The following is a 21,042-nucleotide window of genomic DNA, read 5'->3' on the forward strand; positions in this document are numbered from 1 at the left end:
AGGGTAACCCAAGCAGTTCGTGTCATGAGAACAGCCTCTATGTCTAGTAAAGCAGCATTATCTACCTTTTGCCCTCCCTTCTTTATTTCAACTAAATAAACAATTAAAAAGAGCAATAATCCAAATAATGGTTACATCATTGAAATGAAAGGGTTTTTTGTTTTTTTTTTAAGAAAAGAAAATACAGGAAAGAATTTTTTAAAACATAATATTCATTATTATTATTTGTTCGATTTAGAAGTAGTGTTAATTTTAAAAGTAAAAACTTACAAGCATATTTCTGTTTAAACTACAAACAGTTCATTTAAACTACAAACAGGGGGAGAGTAACTGGCCCTATCCACCCCCAGCATAGTACTTCCAGTAACTGTTGCTGGTGTCTCTCTTATTTTTATTTTTAGATTGTGAGCCCTTTGGGGACAGGGATCCATTTTGTTACTTATTTATTTTTTAATTATTTCTCTGTGTAAACCGCACTGAGCCATTTTTTGGAAGGGCGGTATAGAAATTGAATGAATGAATGAATGAATGAAAATTAGATCAGATCATTAAAAACACCTCTTTGCCATTCCATTAAAATAGAACCAATTCAAATGCCAACAGAGAACACATATCAGTTATCTAAAGTTGGAAGTCAGGCATAGATCTGTCCTTCCCATCTTGTATAATAATCTTTTTAGGAACTCCCCATGCTCAAAGAATCCATAAATCTTCATGTAAGGATAGATTCCATATACTAGGAATATATCTTACAAGCACATCAACTTTCTTAATAAGCAAAGATTGCTGCAAAGTCTTATTAACAATCTTATGAATTTTCAAACCAAAATAAAGCAATATGCACACGTGTTTCTATTTAAGAATGTGACAAATATTTATATATAATGTATATTTATTTATAATTTTTATTTATTTATTTATTTATTTATTTATTTATATAACTTTTCAACAAAAGTTTCCCAAAGCAGTTTACATAAAGGTATAATTTCTAAATTACACCTCCTACAACTAGGACCAGCCCTTATCAAACATTCTCTAAGGTGCCCAGTAGATAAAAAAATAAACATATCAATAAACAATAAAAATAAACATATGTGTTGTATCAATCACATCCTTAGATAAAACAAAGCATGATTCACTACCTTCAAATCCACTTGCCACTGATTTAAAAGAATAAGGTATTCAAGATCATTATTCCAAAATTCTCAAATACAATATCAATCTTGCCTGTTTCTTTAAACATTTGATAAAGAAAAATTGCTGGTTTTGGTAAATCTGGTGAACAAATGTTTCAGCTAAATAAACTGCCATCTTGCATTCTGAGATATGTCAAACTCAGCTCTCAGGACCTGAAAGGATTTTAAATCAACTTCAGAAGAAATAAGTTGGTCCAACAAAATAATGCTATTGGAGAGCCTCCCCCGGATTCCTCCCCCTCCCCCGAATTTATGAGCAATTTTAAAATTTGGGTTCCCCCCAAAGCGTAAACTTTTCATGTAGAAAAAGTATTAAAATAATGTCTATTACCAAAGACTCTTCATAGATGTCTTGCAGCCTACCCTAATATCTACCAAGATTTCAATGGTGCCAAGTAATGGTACCAAGTTGTGCCCAAAGCAATACAAAACCTGGGAGACACTGCATTCTATTCCTAAATCAAGGACAAAATAAATGTCCAATGATAGGCTTAAAATGTGGAAAGTTAATAACCCCACCCTCATCTATGGGTAATTGAAGTTTATAACTGAAGCGTCAATTACAGGTAATCAAAGCTTAAAAAGGAATCTGGGCAGACCACTTGCCATTAAAATGCTTTCATTAATTTATATATACACCTAAAATATGATCACATATAAGAGCTGACAGAATTATCTATATATCTATATCTATATATATGATGAAATTTTAATTATATTTATTTTATCCCAAATACTCAAAGGAATAATCAACCAATCTAAATCTATTTTCATTTTGGCCAAAAACTTGCAAAATTTAAATTAATTAATTGGGAAGGTTTTCTAGAGGTTACTATGCCAAGATAAATACAAGAATCAAGATACCATCTAATGCCCCAAACCCTATAATTATAGATCATATCCCTAAATCTTAAAGGCACAGAATCAGATTTACACAAATATATGAAATATTCAGATAAATTACCAAACCTCTGAAACAAAAAGATTAAGGACTGAAAACTCCAGTTTATCTATAAAATGTCATCTGCGTACAAATCTAAATTATACTCGACCCCACCCATTGGAATCTCCTTGATATTTGCAGATTTTCTGATAACATATGCCAAAGGTTGATTAAATGAACTAAAAGGTTGATTAAATTCACGAAATGAAAAACGAGAGGGGATAAGACCTCTGCTAACTGGGCAAAGAGGCACCTTTTAATGTAGTGATTCTCTTTTATTTAGCAGAGGGAGAGTAACTGGCCCTATCCACCCCCAGCACAGTACCTCCAGTGACTGTTGCTGGTGTCTACATTTCTTTTTAGATTGTGAGCCCTTTGGGGACAGGGATCCATCTTATTTATTTATTATTTGTGTAAACCGCCCTGAGCCATTTTTGGAAGGGCGGTATAGAAATCGAATAAATAAATATAAATAAATATAAATAAAGGGCATATTCTGTGGGTGCCCTGATCTAACAATGAAAGAGTACAATACTCCATTAGTAATAGCAAGTGAATATGGAGCTACTGCTACGAACCACTGCTGTTTTATGGTTAATGGCACTACTCTCCCTCCCACAGAACAAAGCATTTAAACTGCTTATGCATCTAACAGCTGATTATGCATATCAAAACTGCTACAAGAACATGTATAGGGGAATTATTGGTGACTGCTCTCCAGTTATGCAACTCCTTTGCTTTGGATACTTGTCAGCAATTAGTTAATCAGTGTGGTGCAGTGGGAAAGCAACCTGCCTATAGAGCAGAAGGCTGTTGGTTCGAGTCCCCACTGATATATTTTCCAGAATTTGGGAAACTCCTATATCGGGCAGCAGCGATATCAGAAGGTGCTGAAAGGCATCATCTCATACTGTGCAGAAGAGAATGGTAAACCACTCCTGTATTCTACAAAGAAAACCACAGGACTCTGTGGTTGCCAGGAGTTGACACCGACTTGACGTCACAACCTTTCCTTTCCTTCATATTTTTAGCATAAAGTACTATTTTGATCTAAATAGAACAATCAGAATTATAAACAGAAAATTGCCACAATATATCTGGACTTGCCATGGAAAATCAATGGAATTATGTTAGCATGTGAAACAATGGGAAATTATGCATGAAAGACTACATATATGGATGCCACACAAATGTTTACATACAACACAAAATGAGTAATCACAAACACAAGCAAGCAAAATTGAATAGCTGGAAGGTGAAACTAGAAAAGTTACATTGTCCTAGAACAAGTTAGGTACAGCGTTAAGACCTTACCTTTGATAGGCATCAAGAGGCGCTTCTTCATGTTGCCTGACAGAATACAAAGAACAAAAAAATGAAAAAAGACTAAATTAACTCTCAAAACTGTAGCATTATTTTACAAGCATCACTTAAAAACAAACCTATACCAAGTATTACTTGTGCACAAGTGTTACTTGTTGGTTTTTTTAAAAACATGGATTTAATCCAAGAGTAGCAAAGATACACCAAAGGAATATTGATGTATTAATGGCATAGTATTATTAATTATTATATTCAATAATATAATAATAAAATAAAATAAAAAGTAGTAGTAGTAGCAGTAGCACAGACAGGTATGGCAAATGCTATGGAGAAGAAATGGAAAAATTCCTACCCTATCCTAGGTTTCAAAATGCATAGCTTCAGATTTTTTATATATTGTTATGGTACAACGTATTAGCTCTTGACACAGTTTTTGCCTAGCTGCCCTGCTGACACCCCTGCCCACACACATACTTTCTCATCAAGCTGTCCTCATTTGTACTAAGGGCATGGTATATCTATATATCTCAAGACTACTTCAAATTACTTAACAGAATTTGTTGTTCGGCTCCTCATTTTCTCCATGCAAAAATGCTACTCTCCATGTTGACTGATCTCCCTTTGGTTTTCAGCTTCTGGCATGAGTTTGCACATCTTCTTCTCAAAAGGGGAAATTACTTAAGAGGGTGGAGGTGGGACATAAGAGGTATCTCCTAAAACTTTGGCTCCCCACCCTGCCAGTTGTCCATTTCCTAAAAAACAATTTTAGTGCTGGACATAACTAATGGATATCAATTAATGGATAACAACAGCAAAACCAAGTAGTTTTATTCATTTGTGCTTATGTGTAAGGGATTTATGTTTCAGTGTTCCCATTAATGTCCATTGCTTCCTGAAGATTTTCCCATCATGAGAAGGACGTGTGCACCTTTTTAAATTGTCACGTTTTAGTATAGAAAGAATAATTGAACATATACTATGAATGCTTAGGAACATAGGAACATAAGAAACTGCCATATACTGAGTCAGACCATTGGTCTATCTAGCTCAGTATTGTCTTCACAGACTGGCAGCGGCTTCTCCAAGGTTGTAGGCAGGAATCTCTCACAGCCCTATCTTGGAGAAGCCAGAGAGGGAACTTGAAACCTTCTGCTCTTCCCAGAGCGGCTTCATCCCCTGAGGGGAATATCTTGCAGTGCTCACACGTCAAGTCTCCCATTCATATGCAACCAGGGCAGACCCTGCTTAGCTATGGGGACAAGTCATGCTTGCTTCCTAGTAGTCAGGTTAGCTTCAGGTAAACGTATCAGGTAACAGGAAGTCCAGCCTCCTTCCCATCCTGCACTGGGCCTGACTCCCAATTCTGTAGTATTGCAGCTCCATAACCAAGAAGGAAGTCATTAAAGGAGTAAGCAGATGGCAAGGAAGAGGAAACCAGCACAGAAGCAGCAGCCTGACCCACCAGCAGACCTGTTTTATCCATGGGCGGGCCTGATGACCTCTGTACACTGTGTAGAAATAAGCATTACTGGTATGCTCTCAATGATTCTCTCTCACACAGTGTAGGAGGTCATCAATAAGTGCCAGAGCAGTACAATGTGGACGGCAGTGGATCAAACATTGGCCACCTGCTGCAGAACTGTGCGGCCAAAGGCAGCTTGCACAGAGACAAAGGTGTTTATCTTGTAATGCTTAATAAAAGGTCAGATGGAGGATCAGGTAGCAACCTTAAAAATCTCACTAAGCAGGGTGTGTGCAAAGAAGGCCTTCATGGTGGAGGTACTGCATGAGTGTGCAAGGGTGGCTTTCAAGACCTTTGCTCCCAGGGAGCAAGGCTGGAAGGAAATGAAGAGAGAATCCGATTTACAAAATTCTTTAGTTCTATGAATGTATACGCACAGAGCCCTACGCACATTGAGTTTATGCCAAGCGTGCTCCTTGTGATGGTTTGGAGATGGGTAGAACTAAGGAAGGACTATGTCCTGGAAATGGTGGAACAAGGAATTGACCTTAGGTATGAGAGGGTTTGGTCTCTAGAACCACTGTGTTGGGTTGGAAGATTCAGAACTGCTTCCGAACTCAGAGAGCCCCAAGTTCAGAAACCTTACGTGCTGATGTGATTGCTATCAGAAATAGAACCTTGTAGAAATGAATCTTCAGGGGAACTGACCTCAGGAGCTCAAATTGACCCTCTGTGAGTGCATTAAGGACTTTGTCAAGGTTCCAGGAGAGGAACCTGTGGATTGGAGGAGGAGCTAGGTTGGTGGCTCTGCGTAAAAGAAGCTTGATATGCAGATGCAGTGATATGGACACTGAGCACCTGAGGCTGAGCACCAAAAAAGAGAGAGAAGACGCCTGCTGCTTCAGGGTGAAGGCCCTGGTCATGTCCTATCTGAAGGAAGGCCAGGGCCTGAGGGTCACTTGCGAAAAATGAGTCTACATGTTTTCTCCTAGCCCAGTGGAGGAAGATGACCCATGGTGGAAGGCCTGCGGGATGCTAAGATAGTGTCCTGGACAGCTCTGGGGTAGTCCTCTGACTCTAGGATGGAGCGCTCGACCTCCAGGTGTGGAGTTGTAGCCAGTCTGGGTCCAGTTGTACTAGAGTACCCTGTGACAGGAGATCTGGCTGCTGAAGGAGCACCAATGTTGGGGGTGGGGGGCAGTTGACAGAGACTGTAGGTCAGAGAAGCACGGGTATCTGGGCCATTAAGAGGTGACCAATATTAGCTGCATTATGCACATAATGCGAAAACCCAGCTCCCTTGAGAAGTCCATAATGTTGGGAAAGGTTGAAGGAAAGAGCCAGGTGGACCAGCAGCAAGGTGGATGGACTCGATTATGACAGTGATGAGACACCACTGAGAGACTTTAAAGGCCAAGTTGAAGACAGATCACCCTGGAGAGAATCTATCTATGTGGTCGTTAAGAGTCAGCACCGACTGGACAGCACTCACTCAATCAATCAATATTAGCCCCGCCCTTTGCTCATACACCTTTGCCACCACCCTTTTGACGAGGGTTGTGGTGGTGAGGAGGTGTAGAGAGGGCCGGTCGGCTTGGGAGACGTGAGCAAATCCATGCCTTCTGACTGGGAGTCGTGGAACCACGTGAAAAATTGCAGGAGCTTGTGGTTGGTGGTGGACATGAACATGTCCTCTGGGGGAGGCCTAGGTGACATGTGATGCACTCGAACACCTTAGTGTGCAGAGTCCACTTTGCAGGGTCCACGGTCTGGCAGCTGAGCCAGTATGCCTGAGTGTTGGTGATGCTGCTGAGGTGTTATGCCCTGATGGAGAACAGATGCTGTTCTACCCACTGGAAGAAAAGGTCTGCCTCCTCCATTGGGGAGCTGGATTTCATTCCCCCCCAATGGTTTGTGTGACTTTGTGGTTGTGTTGTCTGTTTGAATCAGGACATGCCCTTTATGAATTGTGGGCAGGAAGTGGACTAGGCCCTGATGGCTCTCAAGTCCAGCCATCTGATGTGTTGCACTGTACTCTATCAACCATGGCAACGTGATTGCTGCAATGGATCCCCCAGCCCTGGAGGCTGGTGTTGGTGACTGTTGCTGATGTCTATCATATGTTTCTTTTAGATTGTGAGCCCTTTGGGGACAGGGATCCATCTTATTTATTTATTATTTCTCTGTGTAAACTGCCCTGAGCCATTTTTGGATGGGTGAAATTGAATAAATAATAATAATAGAAATCAAATCAAATCAAATCAAATCAAATAAATATTAAATTAAAAGAAACAGTCCTGATGGGTCCCTGAGTGGAAGTCCCTTCTGGGCTTTCCGAGAGGAAAGCCCCCACTGTAGTACACAGCATAGCTGAGTGGGTAAGGGGACCATCTTGTGGGAACGTGCTGCAATTTGGGCCTGGAAGGGCAGCAGGAGACATTGGAGTGGTTGTGCTTGCCATTGGACCCATGGGATGAAGTCTATATGTAATCATGATGTCCAGCTGCATGCACTGCAGGAGGGGTGGGATCAGAGCACAGATCTTCTCCCTCCTGTCTGTGGGGAGTGGTATGGTTGCCCTGCCTATGTCAAACCATGCACCTAGATGTTGAAGGGTTTGTGATGGTATCAGGTGGCTTTTGGTCTGGCTGACCATGAAGCCGCATGACTGGAGGGCCTCAAAGGCTTGCTGGACATACCTTCTCACCTGAAGATGTGAGGAGAGCAGATTAGAATATCATCTAAAAAAGCATAAATGTGCAGACCCTGGACTCTCATGTGCACCACCAGTGCCACCATGATCTTGGTGAACACTTGTGGCACAGACGAGAGGCCAAATAGCAGAGCCCCATATTGGAAGTGTTTGTGGTTGTAATAGAACAGCAGATATCTCCTGTGGGCAGGCAGGACTGGGATATGGAGATAGGACTCAGTCAGGTCTATTGATGCAAGGAAGTCCCCTGGCACAATAGCCTCCTTGATGGACCTGAGTGACTCTATGCAGAACTTCCTCTTACAAATGAAGTGGTTTAGCTGCTTGAGGTTGAGGACTACCCTTCATGTTCTATCTCTCTTGGGCAACAAGAACAAAATAGAGTAAACGCCTTCACATTATTCTTTGAGTGGCACTGGTGAGCTTGGATCTGGATCAGGTGTAGCAAATACCCTGCTTTGCTAACTGAGAAAAGAGGTACCTTTTTAAAGTGGTGATTCTCTTTATTTAGCAGGGGGAGAGCAACTGGCCACACCCATCCCCAGAACAGCATCCTCCTCAGTGGCTGTTGCTACTGTCTATCATGTTTCTTTTTTAGATTGTGAGCCCTCTGTGGACAGGGAGCCATCTATGTATATAATTTATCTCTATATATAATTCTTGCAAACACACCCGTCGCTAATGCCATGTGTGGCAGCTCTCGCGAGAGTTCGCAAGCAATCTGGGAATTAGCGATGGGGATGGGTGGCCGGCTGGTGGAGAAGCGGCGGCCGCTGGGCTGGCCAAGGAGAAGTGGTGGCTGCCGGGCTGGCTGAGAAGTGGCCACTGCCAGGCCAGCCAGCGGGCCGAGGAGAAGCGGCTGCCCCAGGCTGACTGCCGGGCCAAGCAGAAGCAGCTGCTGCTGGACTGGCTGGCGGGCTGAGGAAAAGTGGCCACCGCCGGGCCAAGGAGATTCGGCTGCTACTGGGCTGGCTGGCAGGCCAAGGCAAAGAGGCCACTGGCGGGCTGAGGCAAAGCGGCTGTTGGTGGGCTGGCCGGCAGGCTGAGGAGAAGCGGCTACTGCCTGGCCGGCTGAGGAAAAGTGGCCACTGGCGGGCCGAGAAGAAACGAGGGCGCCAGGTCAGCTTGTTCTATTTATTTATTTGTTTGTTTGTTTGTTTGTTTGTTTATGAATGAATGAATGCTTATATATAAGTATAAATAAGTATTTATAAATACTTATAAATAAGCATTCATTCATAAACTGCTTTGGGAACTTTTGTTGAAAAGTGTTACAGTTATCTGCAGTTTTCCCAATCATGGTTTTAAGTATCTGCAACCGGGAAATTGCTACTAGCCTTGTCAATCATGACTTGAGTATATGTTATCTTCGTGAGATTTCGTTGGTGAGAAGGGTGAGAGGTGGACAAGAGTGGAGGAGCACTGTGGAGTGTTGGAGAGGCTTTGGAGTGTTGGAGTAAAAGGAGGGAGATACGGAGGAAAAAGGGAGGCAGAAAAGCAGACGAAGGAGTGATTGAGAGACATGGATGTGAGATGTGCACAGGGAAAACTGTACAATATTGGGGGCTGTACAGTAACGGCTGCTGTGCTTTCACTGCTGCTGGGGGGAGCCTACATTTCACTGTTTGCTGCTGGGGGAACCTCAACTTCTCTAAAGGTAAAGATGTGCCGTCGAGTTGGTGTCAACTCTGGGCAACCACAGAACCCTGTTTTTTGCTTTGGTAGAATGCAGGAGGGGTTTACCATTGCCTCCTCCCACACAGTAGGCTATGATGCCTTTCAGCATCTTCCTATATCGCTGCTGCCCAATATAGGTATTTCCCATAGTCTGGGAAACATACCAGTGGGGATTCGAACCAGCAACCTCTTGCTCCCTAGGCAAGTTACTTCCCCACTGCACTATTAGGTACCTCTCCCTATTAAAGCAGTGAAGACACAGCAGCCATTACAGCCCCCCGCACATGCAGGCTCCCCCCAGCATCAAACAGTGCAAACACAGCAGCCATTACACAGCCTCCAAACTCGAGTCACTGGAATGCCTGGAGGCCCTGTGACGTTTCTGGTGCTGCGGAACCCAGTTCCTCATATGGAAACACAGCTGGTATGTGCAATGCTCTACCCTCATTCCAGATCAAAGCTTGAGCCACCGGAATGCCTGGAGGCCCTTCTGGGGGATCTCCTTCTGCAAACCTGAGTGGTTGCTTGGTGAGCAGAGCAGTTGCGTTGTTGGCCCCACATGCAGCCTTGGCAACGCCATGCAGCAACAACAGAAATGCAGGCAGGGTGAGAGGCTGAGTAGCTTCGCCTGGACCCAGTGGCCTTGGTGTGGCAAAAAGTGGTGCAGCTGGCAGCGAAGCCAGCTGGTGAGGCCAGCTGACAGCCTGTTGAGGTGCTCGGTTTGGCAGCTGCCTTGAATAGTGCTGTGGCCACATGAGGCCCAGACTTCTGGGTCCAAGGCTGCTCAGCTGCGGTGGTGTGGCTGCAACTGATCTTTCCAGCTGGGCTTGGGCATGGTCAGCCACTGGAGGCAGTGGTGGAAGCACCAGTGGAATGGGCGCTGGGGGCAAGGTCAGGTGGCCTGGGAGTGGGACGGCTGTACTGCTAGGGCCAGCTAAGTGCTTGCACTATCTGGTTGGGTGGCAGTGGATCTCCTCTCTCTCCCAGCCCTCGACAGAGCAAGTTGTTGCAGACCACCTGCAGTAGTAGGTGCTTGCTCTGTATGTAGGCCTCTGTCTTGGCTTTTGCCTTAGGCTTTGCCCCGTGTGTCTCTTTGCCACCTTGTCCCCCTGCTTACTGAGCCGTGGAGAGCTAGAACGATGGCAGCATTTCTTGGGGGGCCTAGCTAGAGCCCGGCCGGAAATCAGGTGGAGCAGGGCTCCAGAGATGTGTCTGACCAGGAACAAGACAGAAAAGAAATTGGGGGTGAGGGTGAGGCCCAGTGCAGAATGGGAAGGAGGCCAGACTTCCTGTTACCTGATACAAAGGTAATCTGAAGCTAATCTATCTACTAGGAGCAGGTGGAGGAAGATACCCCATACTTACTGATGACCTCCTACACTGTGTGAGAATGTTCCTGTATCCTCTGTGCTTGATATGTTCTCTTTAAATCATCATCTGAAATATCTATAGGGTTTTCTCAACCAATTTCCTCCAATGTCTTTAAAAAGCTTAACTAGTGTCAGGGAAAACTGTTCATTTCTCTGTTTTTAGAAATATTCCTTTAAAGTGGTACACAATGAACTGCTCTTGAAATTTTGTCTTTTTTGTTTAATTTTTTATTTGCTTTGATCTTCCAAAGTGCATCCTCCGTGTGTGTGTGTGTTTATAAATTTAAAAAAACCCTCAGGTCTCCCTAATGCTAGTCCAACACTTTTTAAAGCGTTGCATGTATGTGTTTATCATTACTATACATTTAATGTAAAGTCTCCCTTGTTAACTTGCTACATAACATTACACATCTTCTGCAGCAAAGATATTGGGGGGTGCAGAGGAAGGAGTGGAGTTATTTTCAAATTTTGTCCCTGGGCCCACTCCAACTTTGCTACGTCTCTGATTTCAACATTAAATAAAACAAAACAACAACACTCTTCCAAATCCTTTGGAACATGACTCTGGACTTAAGACCAGAACGTTCCACCTCTTATATTTGCCTTTAGGCAAACTATACCATCTTCCATGATGGTGAATGGGAACACAGTTTTTCAACAGAGAAAGTGATGTGAATTAATGGGGTTTTGCAGGGTCTGCACGCCTGTTTTGCTTGCAGGCCTCCTTTTGCTTGTAAGGCCTAGTGTTGTGAGTTAAAATAAAAGCACAACAAAAGGAGTATCAACAGCCATCAGCACTAGGACAAGGCATGTTGGATTCTCTCTTCCTTCACTGGCCTACCTGTCTAGTTTCTTCCCTGCTGCGTTAAGCAATCCTAGTTTAGTTTCCTAGTGATCAGACACTCTGAACATTTAAAGATGGATGATAATTGATAATTGCTCTGTAGCTATCTCTATATCACCAAAAAGGGGGAAAACCTCAAGTTGTATTTGGCAGCAACATTTGAATTATTTCATGACTTTTGAGAACACGTTTCACACCAAAAACTTAAGCCATTCTAACTCAATGATAAATGCATCCTATTAGCAATAGTTAAAATAAAAATTAATAAAGCAACTACTAAGTGGACACAAGAACTACCTTGTATAAAGGACAATATATCTGCACCAGAAAATATTTACCATCCATTCCATTGTGCTGCTCATAACTTCTTTTTCCCAAGATAGTTGGAGATCCATTATTAATCACTGGAGCAAATTTAGCACAAGGCATGCTGCTGAGGGAGCCAGACAAACTCTTAGCAGGATCAGGTTTCAGAGGGCAGGGATGAGACTCTGTATGGAGAAAGCAACATATTGGGGTCAAACCACACAAGGCAGACTTATTTATTTAAATCAGAGTGCACCTCAATAAAGTGGGGAATGGCGGTAGGGAGGTACATGACTTTTGCAGAAAAAGGGCTGCATGGGTGAGGGAAACGCAAACTTCTTCATAATCTTCACTCAAGTCCTTTTCTTCTATTTGAGCTGAATTCTGGAACTGGAGCTCAGCTAAAAACAACAACAACTGGAGGAGGCGGTACAGACTATGGGGAGTGAAGTTAAGAGTTAAATTCTTTTGTATTAAAAATCACAGAGACCACTGCTGTGTTTGTGACTGGGGCAGAACCAAGTTTAAACAGAGCCACCTACCATTGTTACATGTAGTTTGAGCTTTAAGATCATTATCTGAAATGTAAGCCAACTTTGGGTCAAAAAAGGTGCATTGTGCAAGAGTTTTACTCCAGGCTATTAAAACGTAACATGTAAAGTGTGGGTGTGGGGTGGGCGTGAGGGAGTTTTGTTTCAAGGGATAGACTCACTTCCAAGAGATTTTGAACAACATTTTCTTTTGGTTCATACACCAAAAAGTATGAACTTTTTGTTAACTAAAGTTAACTAAACCTCTGTACTGGAGCTGAGAATGGAGCCTATTTATGCTCCTGGGAGAAAGAAATGCTCCTAGGATAAAGCAGAACATGGGGATTGTTTCTTTCCCCGGAGCATAAATAGATTACATTCTCAGCTCCAGTGTAAAGGTTTAAGTCTGCATCATACTGTCTGATGTATCAACTAAAATAAAATGTTTTTAAAATATCTTTAAGGTGAGTCTGTGCATGAAACCATATTTCCCAACACCTTCACTGGTATTTTCAGGAGGCTAGAGGGATATGACTGCTTTCCCCAGAAATCATAAGTCACCAGTGGATGCAAGAATTGTAATACTATCCAATTCTGCTAAGCTAGGCATCTTTCAGAAGCTCTGCAAAACCGTCCCATTTGGAACTGAACTGGCCATTTTAGTAGGGTCCCCCTGCTCGTCCTCCCCGCTCCCCACCACTTCAACTCATGGGCAAGTAGTCTGACACTGAGTATGAACGGATTCTTGCCAGAGGCCCAGATTCCATCAGATTCCCCACTATCAGACTGAGGGACAAACATGTTATTTATTTAAAATATTTATACCCCGCCCATCCAGTGCAATACTGCTCAGAAGGGGAAAAATATTGTTCCTTTTCTTGAACTGATTCTCTAGTACAGTGCTATTATAAACTCTGACTGAAGCCTGGGTAACTGAGAAGATAGTATATTTTGAGCCAGTATATAAAAGTATATTTTGAGCCAGGGCTCAGCCTCAGGGGTGTTCCAGAATATGTTTGAGAATGCATTAAATAATACAGCATTAGTAACTTTTGGGAGAATCCTTAAAAATGACAACAGATAGTAAAACCAGTAAGTCTTCCATCCCAGTCCAATGCATATTTGCATTGGAACTCACTCCCAATTAAGTGTTCATAGAATTTTAGTTTTTTTTTACTCAAAATTAACAGAAATTATCCTAAGGAAAAGAAGTTTTATATTAAAAAATTCTAGATTTTTTTTCAGATAATGAAAACACAGATCTGTTCTGTAGATACCTTATTTATTAATAAATGAGAAATCAAACTAATGTGCTACAACGCCTGTACTCTTCACAGAGTTCCTTTCAGATCTGTTCTTAAGGGACCTATTAGGATGATCCGCCCGAGAAGGTTATTGGATCCAATAGGATTTCAAGAAGCCTTGGAGGGATTTAGTGTTGGCTCTGCTGGTGATCCTGTTGATGTCCTGGTGGAGAATTGGAACAGCAAACTCACTGGGGCAGTAGACATGATTGCTCCTAAGCGTCCTCTCCAACCCGCTTCAAAACTGGCCCCTTGGTATACGGAAGAACTACGGGGGCTGAAACGGCGAGGTAGATGACTGGAGCACAAGTGGAGAAAAACTCGGGTTGAATCCGATAGATTGCAACATAGAGCTCATTTGAAGATCTATGCTCAGGGGATATGTGCGGCAAAGAAGTGATTCTTCTCTGCCCGTATTGCATCCACAAGTTCACATCCGGCGGAATTGTTCAGGGTTGTGAGAGGGCTAGTGAGTGCCCCTCCTTCCTTAAATCAGAATTGGGAACCATCGATCACCCGCTGTGATGTGTTTAATGAATTCTTTGTGGAAAAAATCTCTTGTATTCGGGCCGACTTAGACTCCATCTCCACAATTACTTTAGTGTCTGATGTGGAGGTGTCCAGTGACTCCTCTTGTGTGATTAGGTTGGATCAGTTCCAGTTTGTGACTCCTGAGGATGTGGACAAGCTGATTAGAATGGTGCGGCCTACCACCTGTTCTCTTGACCCTTGTCCGACATGGCTTATATTATCTGGCAGGGAAGTTGTTGTAGAAGGCCTGGTAGAGATTATAAATGCATCTCTGAGGGAAGGTAGGATGCCTCCTTGTCTTAAGGAGACAATTATTAGACTGCTTCTGAAGAAGCCTACCCTGGATCCCTCAGACTTGAACAACTACAGGCCTGTCTCCAACCTTCCGTGGCTGGGCAAGGTAATTGAGAGGGTCATGGCCTCCCAGCTCCAGACAGTCTTGGATGAAACTGATTATCTTGACCCATTTCAAACTGGCGTTCGGGCTGGCTATGGGGTGGAGACTGCCTTGGTCAGCCTGATGGATGACCTCCAATTGGCAATTGACAGAGGAAGTGTGACTCTGTTGGTCCTTCTGGACCTCTCGGAGGCTTTCAATCGTATCGATCATAGTATCTTTCTAGAGGGTCTGAGGGGGTTGGGAGTTGGCAGCACTGCTTTGCAGTGGTTCTGCTCCTACCTCTCGGGCAGGTTCCAGATGGTGTCCCTTGGAGACTGCTGTTCTTCAAAATCTGAACTTTTGTATGGTGTGCCCCAGGGCTCCATATTGTCTTCAATGTTGTTTAACATCTACATGAAACCACTGGGAGATCATCAGGAGATTTGGTGCAGGGTGCTATCAGTATGCTGATGACACCCAAATCTATTTCTCCATGTCAGCATCATTGGGAGAGGGCATAACCTCCCTAAATGCCTGCCTGGAGTCGGTGATGGGCTGGATGAGGGATAACAAACTGAGACTGAATCCGGCTAAGACAGAGGTACTCATTGTGCGGGGTCAGAACTCGAGAGATGATTTTGATCTGCCTGTTCTGGATGGGGTCACACTTCCCCAGAAGGAACAGGTATGCAGTCTAGGGGTGCTTCTGGATCAGAGCCTCTCCCTGGTCTCCCAGGTTGAGGTGGTGGCCAGAAGTGCCTTCTATCAGCTTCAGCTGATATGCCAGCTGCGTCTGGTTCTTGAGGTGAACGACTTCAAAACAGTGGTACATCTGCTGGTAACCTCGACTGGATTACTGTAATGCGCTCTATGTGGGGCAGCCCTTGTACGTAGTCTGGAACCAACAGTTGGTCCAGAGTGCAGCAGCCAGGCTGGTCTCTGGGTCATCTCGGAGAGACCATATAACTCCTGTATTGAAGGAGCTACACTGACTGCCGATATGGTTCCAGGCAAAAAAACAAGGTGCTGGTTATAACCTATAAAGCCTTAAACAGTTTGGGCCCTGGGTATGTAAGGGAACGTCTTCTTCGGCATCAACCCCACCGCCCACTGAGATCTGCTGGAGAGCTCCATCTGCAGCTGCCACCGGCTCGTCTGGTGGCCACTCAGGGACGGGCCTTCTCCGCTGCTGCCCCGAGGCTTTGGAATGTGCTCCCTAGTGAAATAAGAGCCTCCCTATCTCTGACAGCTTTTCAAAAGTCTTTAAAAACACATCTCTTCACTCAGGCTTTTAATTAATGTTGTTTTAATGGTTTTAGTGCTGTTTTAGAATATTATTTTGAAAATTTTGGATCATTGTAATGTGTCCCCCCGCCCCCCCCCCATTTTTGTCTTAACAAATGTTTTACTTTGTTTTTGCTCTGTTGTGAACCACCCAGAGATGTAAGTTTTGGGCAGTATAAAAATGTTTTAAAAATAAATAAACAAATAGATAAAGTCTAGTCCTGAGAATTTGCACCAGCAAGCCTAGTTATAAAAGTTTAGCTTGTAGGGTACTTGAAGGTTGCAGCCAAAATTTTAACAAAGCTGCATTAAATAAGGGAGACATTTTTCTTCTGCAATTTTACCAACCTTCTTAATATAAGAGCCAGTTTATAGAGAAAGCATAGAGGCTATTCCCACGATCACTGGAAAGCTGGCTAAGGGTGCTCCCAAGGCGGCTAGTTCACCTAAAACACTCTCCCCTTAAATGAGGTTAACGGAGCGGGCACTCCATTAACCTTGTTTTCCTGCTTGTGTGCCATAGTGACACAGGAGTAGACCCCCAACCGGGAGGCTACAAGCAGACTCCTGGTATCATGGGTCCCCCCAAAATGCCCCGAACACTTGCGCAGGGCATCCTGGGACTTCTGGGGGCCATCAATCCCCATAGCCCCCACCAGCTCCATGGTGGAGCTGGTAGTTGTGTGGGCTGCATGACTGCTCGTGAGCAGAGAGAACGGGCTAAACCCACTCTTCCCAGAGAACCCTCAAAGGCTCTACACAGGGATCGTGTGTAGAGCCTCATAATCTTCTACGTCATCCCAAATTTATAACCAAAACCAAACTCATGCTATGAAATCTTAAAAGACAGCAAGCCTAGGAAATAACTTAGCTGTAGATAACTTTGAGGGATACTAGATCCCAAAAAAGCTACAATAAAAAGAGACAATTTTTTATTTATTTAATGGTGGAATGGGAGAGTCATGAACACGCACAGCTTCCAGACATTTCTAGTCTTCTATACAGTTTGATTTCTTGTTAAGATAATCATATGAACATAGGAAGCTGCCATGTTCTGAATCAGACCATAGGTCCATCTAGCTCAGTATTGTCTACACAGACTGGCAGAGGCTTTTCCAAGATTGCAGGCAGGAATCTCTCTCAGCCCTATTTTGGAGATGCCAGAGAGGGAACTTAGAACCTTCTTTTCTTCCCAGAGCAGCTCCATCCCCTAAGGGGAATATTTTACAGTGTTCACACATCAAGACTCCCATTCATATGCAACCAGGGCAGACACTACTTAGCTAAGGGGACAAGTCATGCTTGCTACCACAAGACCAGCTGTTATTTATAGGTCTTCTAATTAAGATTAAAGGTTGAAAAAATCATCTAATGGACCTATTTTGCATGCCTTGGGTCTGTTGTGATGATGATGATGATGATGATGATGATGATGATGATGTAGAAGTACATCTACATCTACCAATTTTCCCCAGAATAACCTTGAAAGGTAAAAGACATTGCAAAACGATTGTTAAGGCCAGCAGAGAGAAATATGGAAGATGTTTTAAGTGAAACCATGGCCGCAGGCTCAAAGCTTTTAGAAATTAGAGTTGACTGTACTAAAGAAGGTTCTTCTGTGCTTTTATTGTTGGAAATAACCTATAATTAGGTTTAATACCTTTTCTCAGTCTCTTGCTCACGGGCTGAGAAAAACCTCCACAGCCAAGTCTACTCATGGATGTAATGCTGATATTGCTGCAAGGTGAACTTTTATAAAAGTACAGTCATCCCTCACCAACTGCAAGGCTTCTTTTCCGGGAAAACCTTGCAGTTGGCAAACAATTGAAATAAATTGTAAACAGGGGGTTAGGGGAATCTCGGTCACAAAAAGACTGAAAAATAAAGAAAAAGAGCCAATAATAGCCAAATAACACCCAGAATTCCTTTAAATCATGAATAGTCAGCAAAAGGAATGAGGGGGGAACCCCCAGAAATCACCCCTAAACCTTCCAGAATACAAAAAATTCACCCCCGAACCCGCTCCCTCATTATCAAAAAATCTTGCCAAGCCACGGATACTCAGGTTGTGGTTGGCAAGACCTGTTGCAATTTCCCAGTTGCAGATACTCAAAACCACAATTGGGAAACCACGGCTGGTGAGGGATAACAGTATTAGAAAGACCTGTGGACTTTAAAAACAACACAGAGTAATTAGTCATGTGCACGGACCGGTTCGGAGGCCATTCTAAAGGCCTCCAGACCGGTCCAGACACGGGGTGGTTTTGGTTTGGGTGGGGGGTTCCAATAAAGACGGGGGGGCTTTACTTACCCCCCCAAGAACGGCACTGTATTTTTTGTAGCACTCGGGCGGCAGGATATCTCCCCGCCGCCCGCTTCAATCCCCGCTCGGCGCGGCGATTGAAGCGGGCAGCGAGGAGATATCCTGCCGCCCGAGTGCTACAAAAAATACAGTGCCGTTCTTGGGGGGGTAAGTAAAGCCCCCCCGTCTTTATTGGAACCCCCCACCCCAGTGCCGGATCGCAGCTCCGCGGTTCCGTGTACACTCCTAAGAGTAATATCTGATGTACAGAAGCTGTCTTGGGAATAAAATCATGTTTTCTGGCATAAAATGAGAATCCATTCCACTTGAAAGAGTAGGATTTCCTGGTGAATTCTTTTTTTCATTCAAGAGAATGTCATCCAATAATCTTTTATTCTGATTTAATTCTGAATTCTCCATCCTGTTAATTTTAGTGTCGCTACATTGTGTTGAAGAATCTTGCCTTTGTTTTGCAACAAGAGGTCTGGAACTAGTGGAAGTCTCTGGTAAGATTACTGCATCATTTGTACAAGTTGGAACTAAAATTGTCCTGGCCACCAAGAGCTGGTGAGAATGCAGTCCATTCCCTGTATTAAAATTCCATAGATAAACATTCAGATCAGCAGGAAACATGGAAGCAGATAAAACAGAATTCTTGTCCAGCTCATGAGGAATGTATACCTGAGAGACCATTTCTCCTTTCCCACTCTGGAGCAAATAATGTTGCCTTTTTTGTTGACATGTGCAAAGAGATCTATAGTTGGAAAACCCCATTAAAAATTATCTGAGGTGATGGTCTGCACCCATGAATCCAAATGAAACTGTGCTCCACTCATGAGTCCGAGGAAACTGAGTTCCTGCTCAGAGAATCTGCTACTATATTTTCAATCCCTTGCTGTGCAATTGTGCTGAAAGTCCCAAATATCGGTTGCAATTGCTGATATCCATTGTGAGACTGCACAGGGAATTTGAAATAGGTGTCCTTAAGTCAATGGCTACAAACCATTCCTTTTTTTAATTAGCAGAGGAAGAATTGCTGTTATGGAAATAATCCTGAATTTTGTAGTCAAAATCAACGTTCTAATCTTAAATCTAGGATTAGCTTCAGACCCTATCTTTAGTTGGGATCTGGAAGTATCTAGAATAAAATTGCTGACACTGGAAGGTAGATGGAACAGGATCTATTGCACCTTTCTATTCTTTAAAAAAAGGTTTCTCCTAAAATGGGTTTCCTCTGTAAGAGCAAGAGTAGGATGTGTGGAAAGTATATGGAACTCAATTGCATACTGAGCTTTATATTCCTGCAATTTATTTATTTTTTAAAGAAATGGGATAGCAGAAGTGTTATTTACACTGCAAAGGTGTGATTCTCAGGAGAAGACTGAAAATTGAGGTCTTGACCCAAAGCCAAGATGTCAAAAGCATTGCTTCCCAACTGCAGACTGTTTTGGCCTGTTAGAGGGAGATTTTTACTTTCCCCCCCTTCTCTTTTGCATATGGCAAGAGAATAGAGGTAGAGTAGAATATCATACCCATATTGTCCAATTAGTGCCTGCTCTATCAACGGGTGTTGCATGTTTCCTAATTAAAGTATTTATATGAATTGTGCTCCACTCCCCTCAATTTGGAATTGGGTGCCTGAATAGAAAGAGTCAGTCATCTGCTTGAACCCTATATATTCCCACTATCCTTATAGAAATAGGGGCTGCAGAAGAGGGTTTCTCTCATGCCTGTTTCACTGCTTGAACCAGAACAGATAATATAGACAGAGAAATCAAATGTGAAAGTGATAACTGTATAAAATTAAACACAGAATCTTCAGTTGGAGGTAATGGCTCCTTAATGGCTAGACCCAAAGTCTTGGCCATTCTAGAATTTGTAAATTCTAATTGTTAAGCTCTTCTGGATAAGTAGGTTTCTTAAGAAAGAACTGATTCATTAAATTGTGGTTCTGAAGGAGTATGAGCTGAATCAATGTCCAAATTAATATGAATCCACAGATTCCAACGGAGAAGTAACCTTGACTTTATTTCCTTGAACTGTAGGTGTTGAACTGAAAGCATAGGAATGGTGTCGAAGGGATGGCAGAAATTGGACATCAGAAATTGGACATCAGTGCTGCAGGTGAGAAACCAGGATTGTCTGCACTGACAATGATGTCAAAATAAACATCAGTATTGAAGTCTATATCTTCATCACACTCTATGTCAACATCAACATTGGTGCTGCGGTCGGTATCAGAACTGAATTCACTGAAATCAGTAGAATTTGATCAGCAAGGCTAGTATCTCCCATAGCATGGTCATCAATGTTTGACCTTGACATTATGTCTTTAGGTAAAAAGCAGATCCGCCTCAACAGTCAACTGAGATTTCTATCTAGCTAATGACCCACACAGTGGGCACGAGGATGGGCCCTAGGAAACATACCAGCAGCCACATGGTTGACAGTACAGTTGATATTCACAATAGTAGTTGGGCAATATAGTTCTAGGAGAAAAGGGTTTCACATGCCCCATATCAGTGTCAATGTGAGTACTCGCACTCTGATCCAGAAGGGACCCTCTGGTAACATTGTGGGCTTCTGTAAAAAAATATCTGGAGGAGTGTGAAGAGAGATAAGTGTGGTAAGCCAAGTATTTGTGTTACAAATGCTTTAGTCTCAAGGGATCCAAAAGTTTTCCTTCTTGACTCCACAACAATTTTCAACTCCCAAGGTTGTCCTTAATGGATTTGTAACTCACTCTTTGCCGGCAATTAAAGAGTCTTCCAGAGGTCGGAATAAGGTGGGGCTTGCGGTTTTGGTGGCGAGTTCACTTCAGGCTAGTTCTATTATTATTTCTACCCTGGGCCAACTAGCTTTGTCGGTCCAGATTTTC

The 21,042-nt window shown here is 43.0% G+C and overlaps 1 protein-coding gene across 15 annotated transcripts in view; it reads right to left on the minus strand.

The window, feature by feature from the left end:
* The window catches only part of MTA1 (metastasis associated 1), a 254,529-nt gene that overhangs the window by 49,440 nt on the left and 184,047 nt on the right, over positions 1-21,042 (minus strand). For 14 of the 15 annotated variants that reach the window (XR_008306726.1, XR_008306725.1, XM_053248452.1 and 11 more), the window contains 2 exons: positions 11,867-12,019; positions 3,454-3,489 (listed from right to left, as the gene is read on the minus strand). Coding sequence is in view for 13 of the 15 variants with exons in the window: in XM_053248452.1 (XP_053104427.1) it covers positions 3,454-3,489; positions 11,867-12,019 (189 nt within the window). In the remaining 2 variants the exon portion in view is untranslated. Of the gene's footprint in view, positions 1-3,453; positions 3,490-11,866; positions 12,020-21,042 lie in introns of those variants that run through there. The other variant, XM_053248465.1, reaches the window with a different exon arrangement.

The sequence above is a fragment of the Hemicordylus capensis genome, chromosome 4, assembly GCF_027244095.1.
Source record: "Hemicordylus capensis ecotype Gifberg chromosome 4, rHemCap1.1.pri, whole genome shotgun sequence".
Taxonomy (NCBI): Eukaryota; Metazoa; Chordata; class Lepidosauria; order Squamata; family Cordylidae; genus Hemicordylus; species Hemicordylus capensis.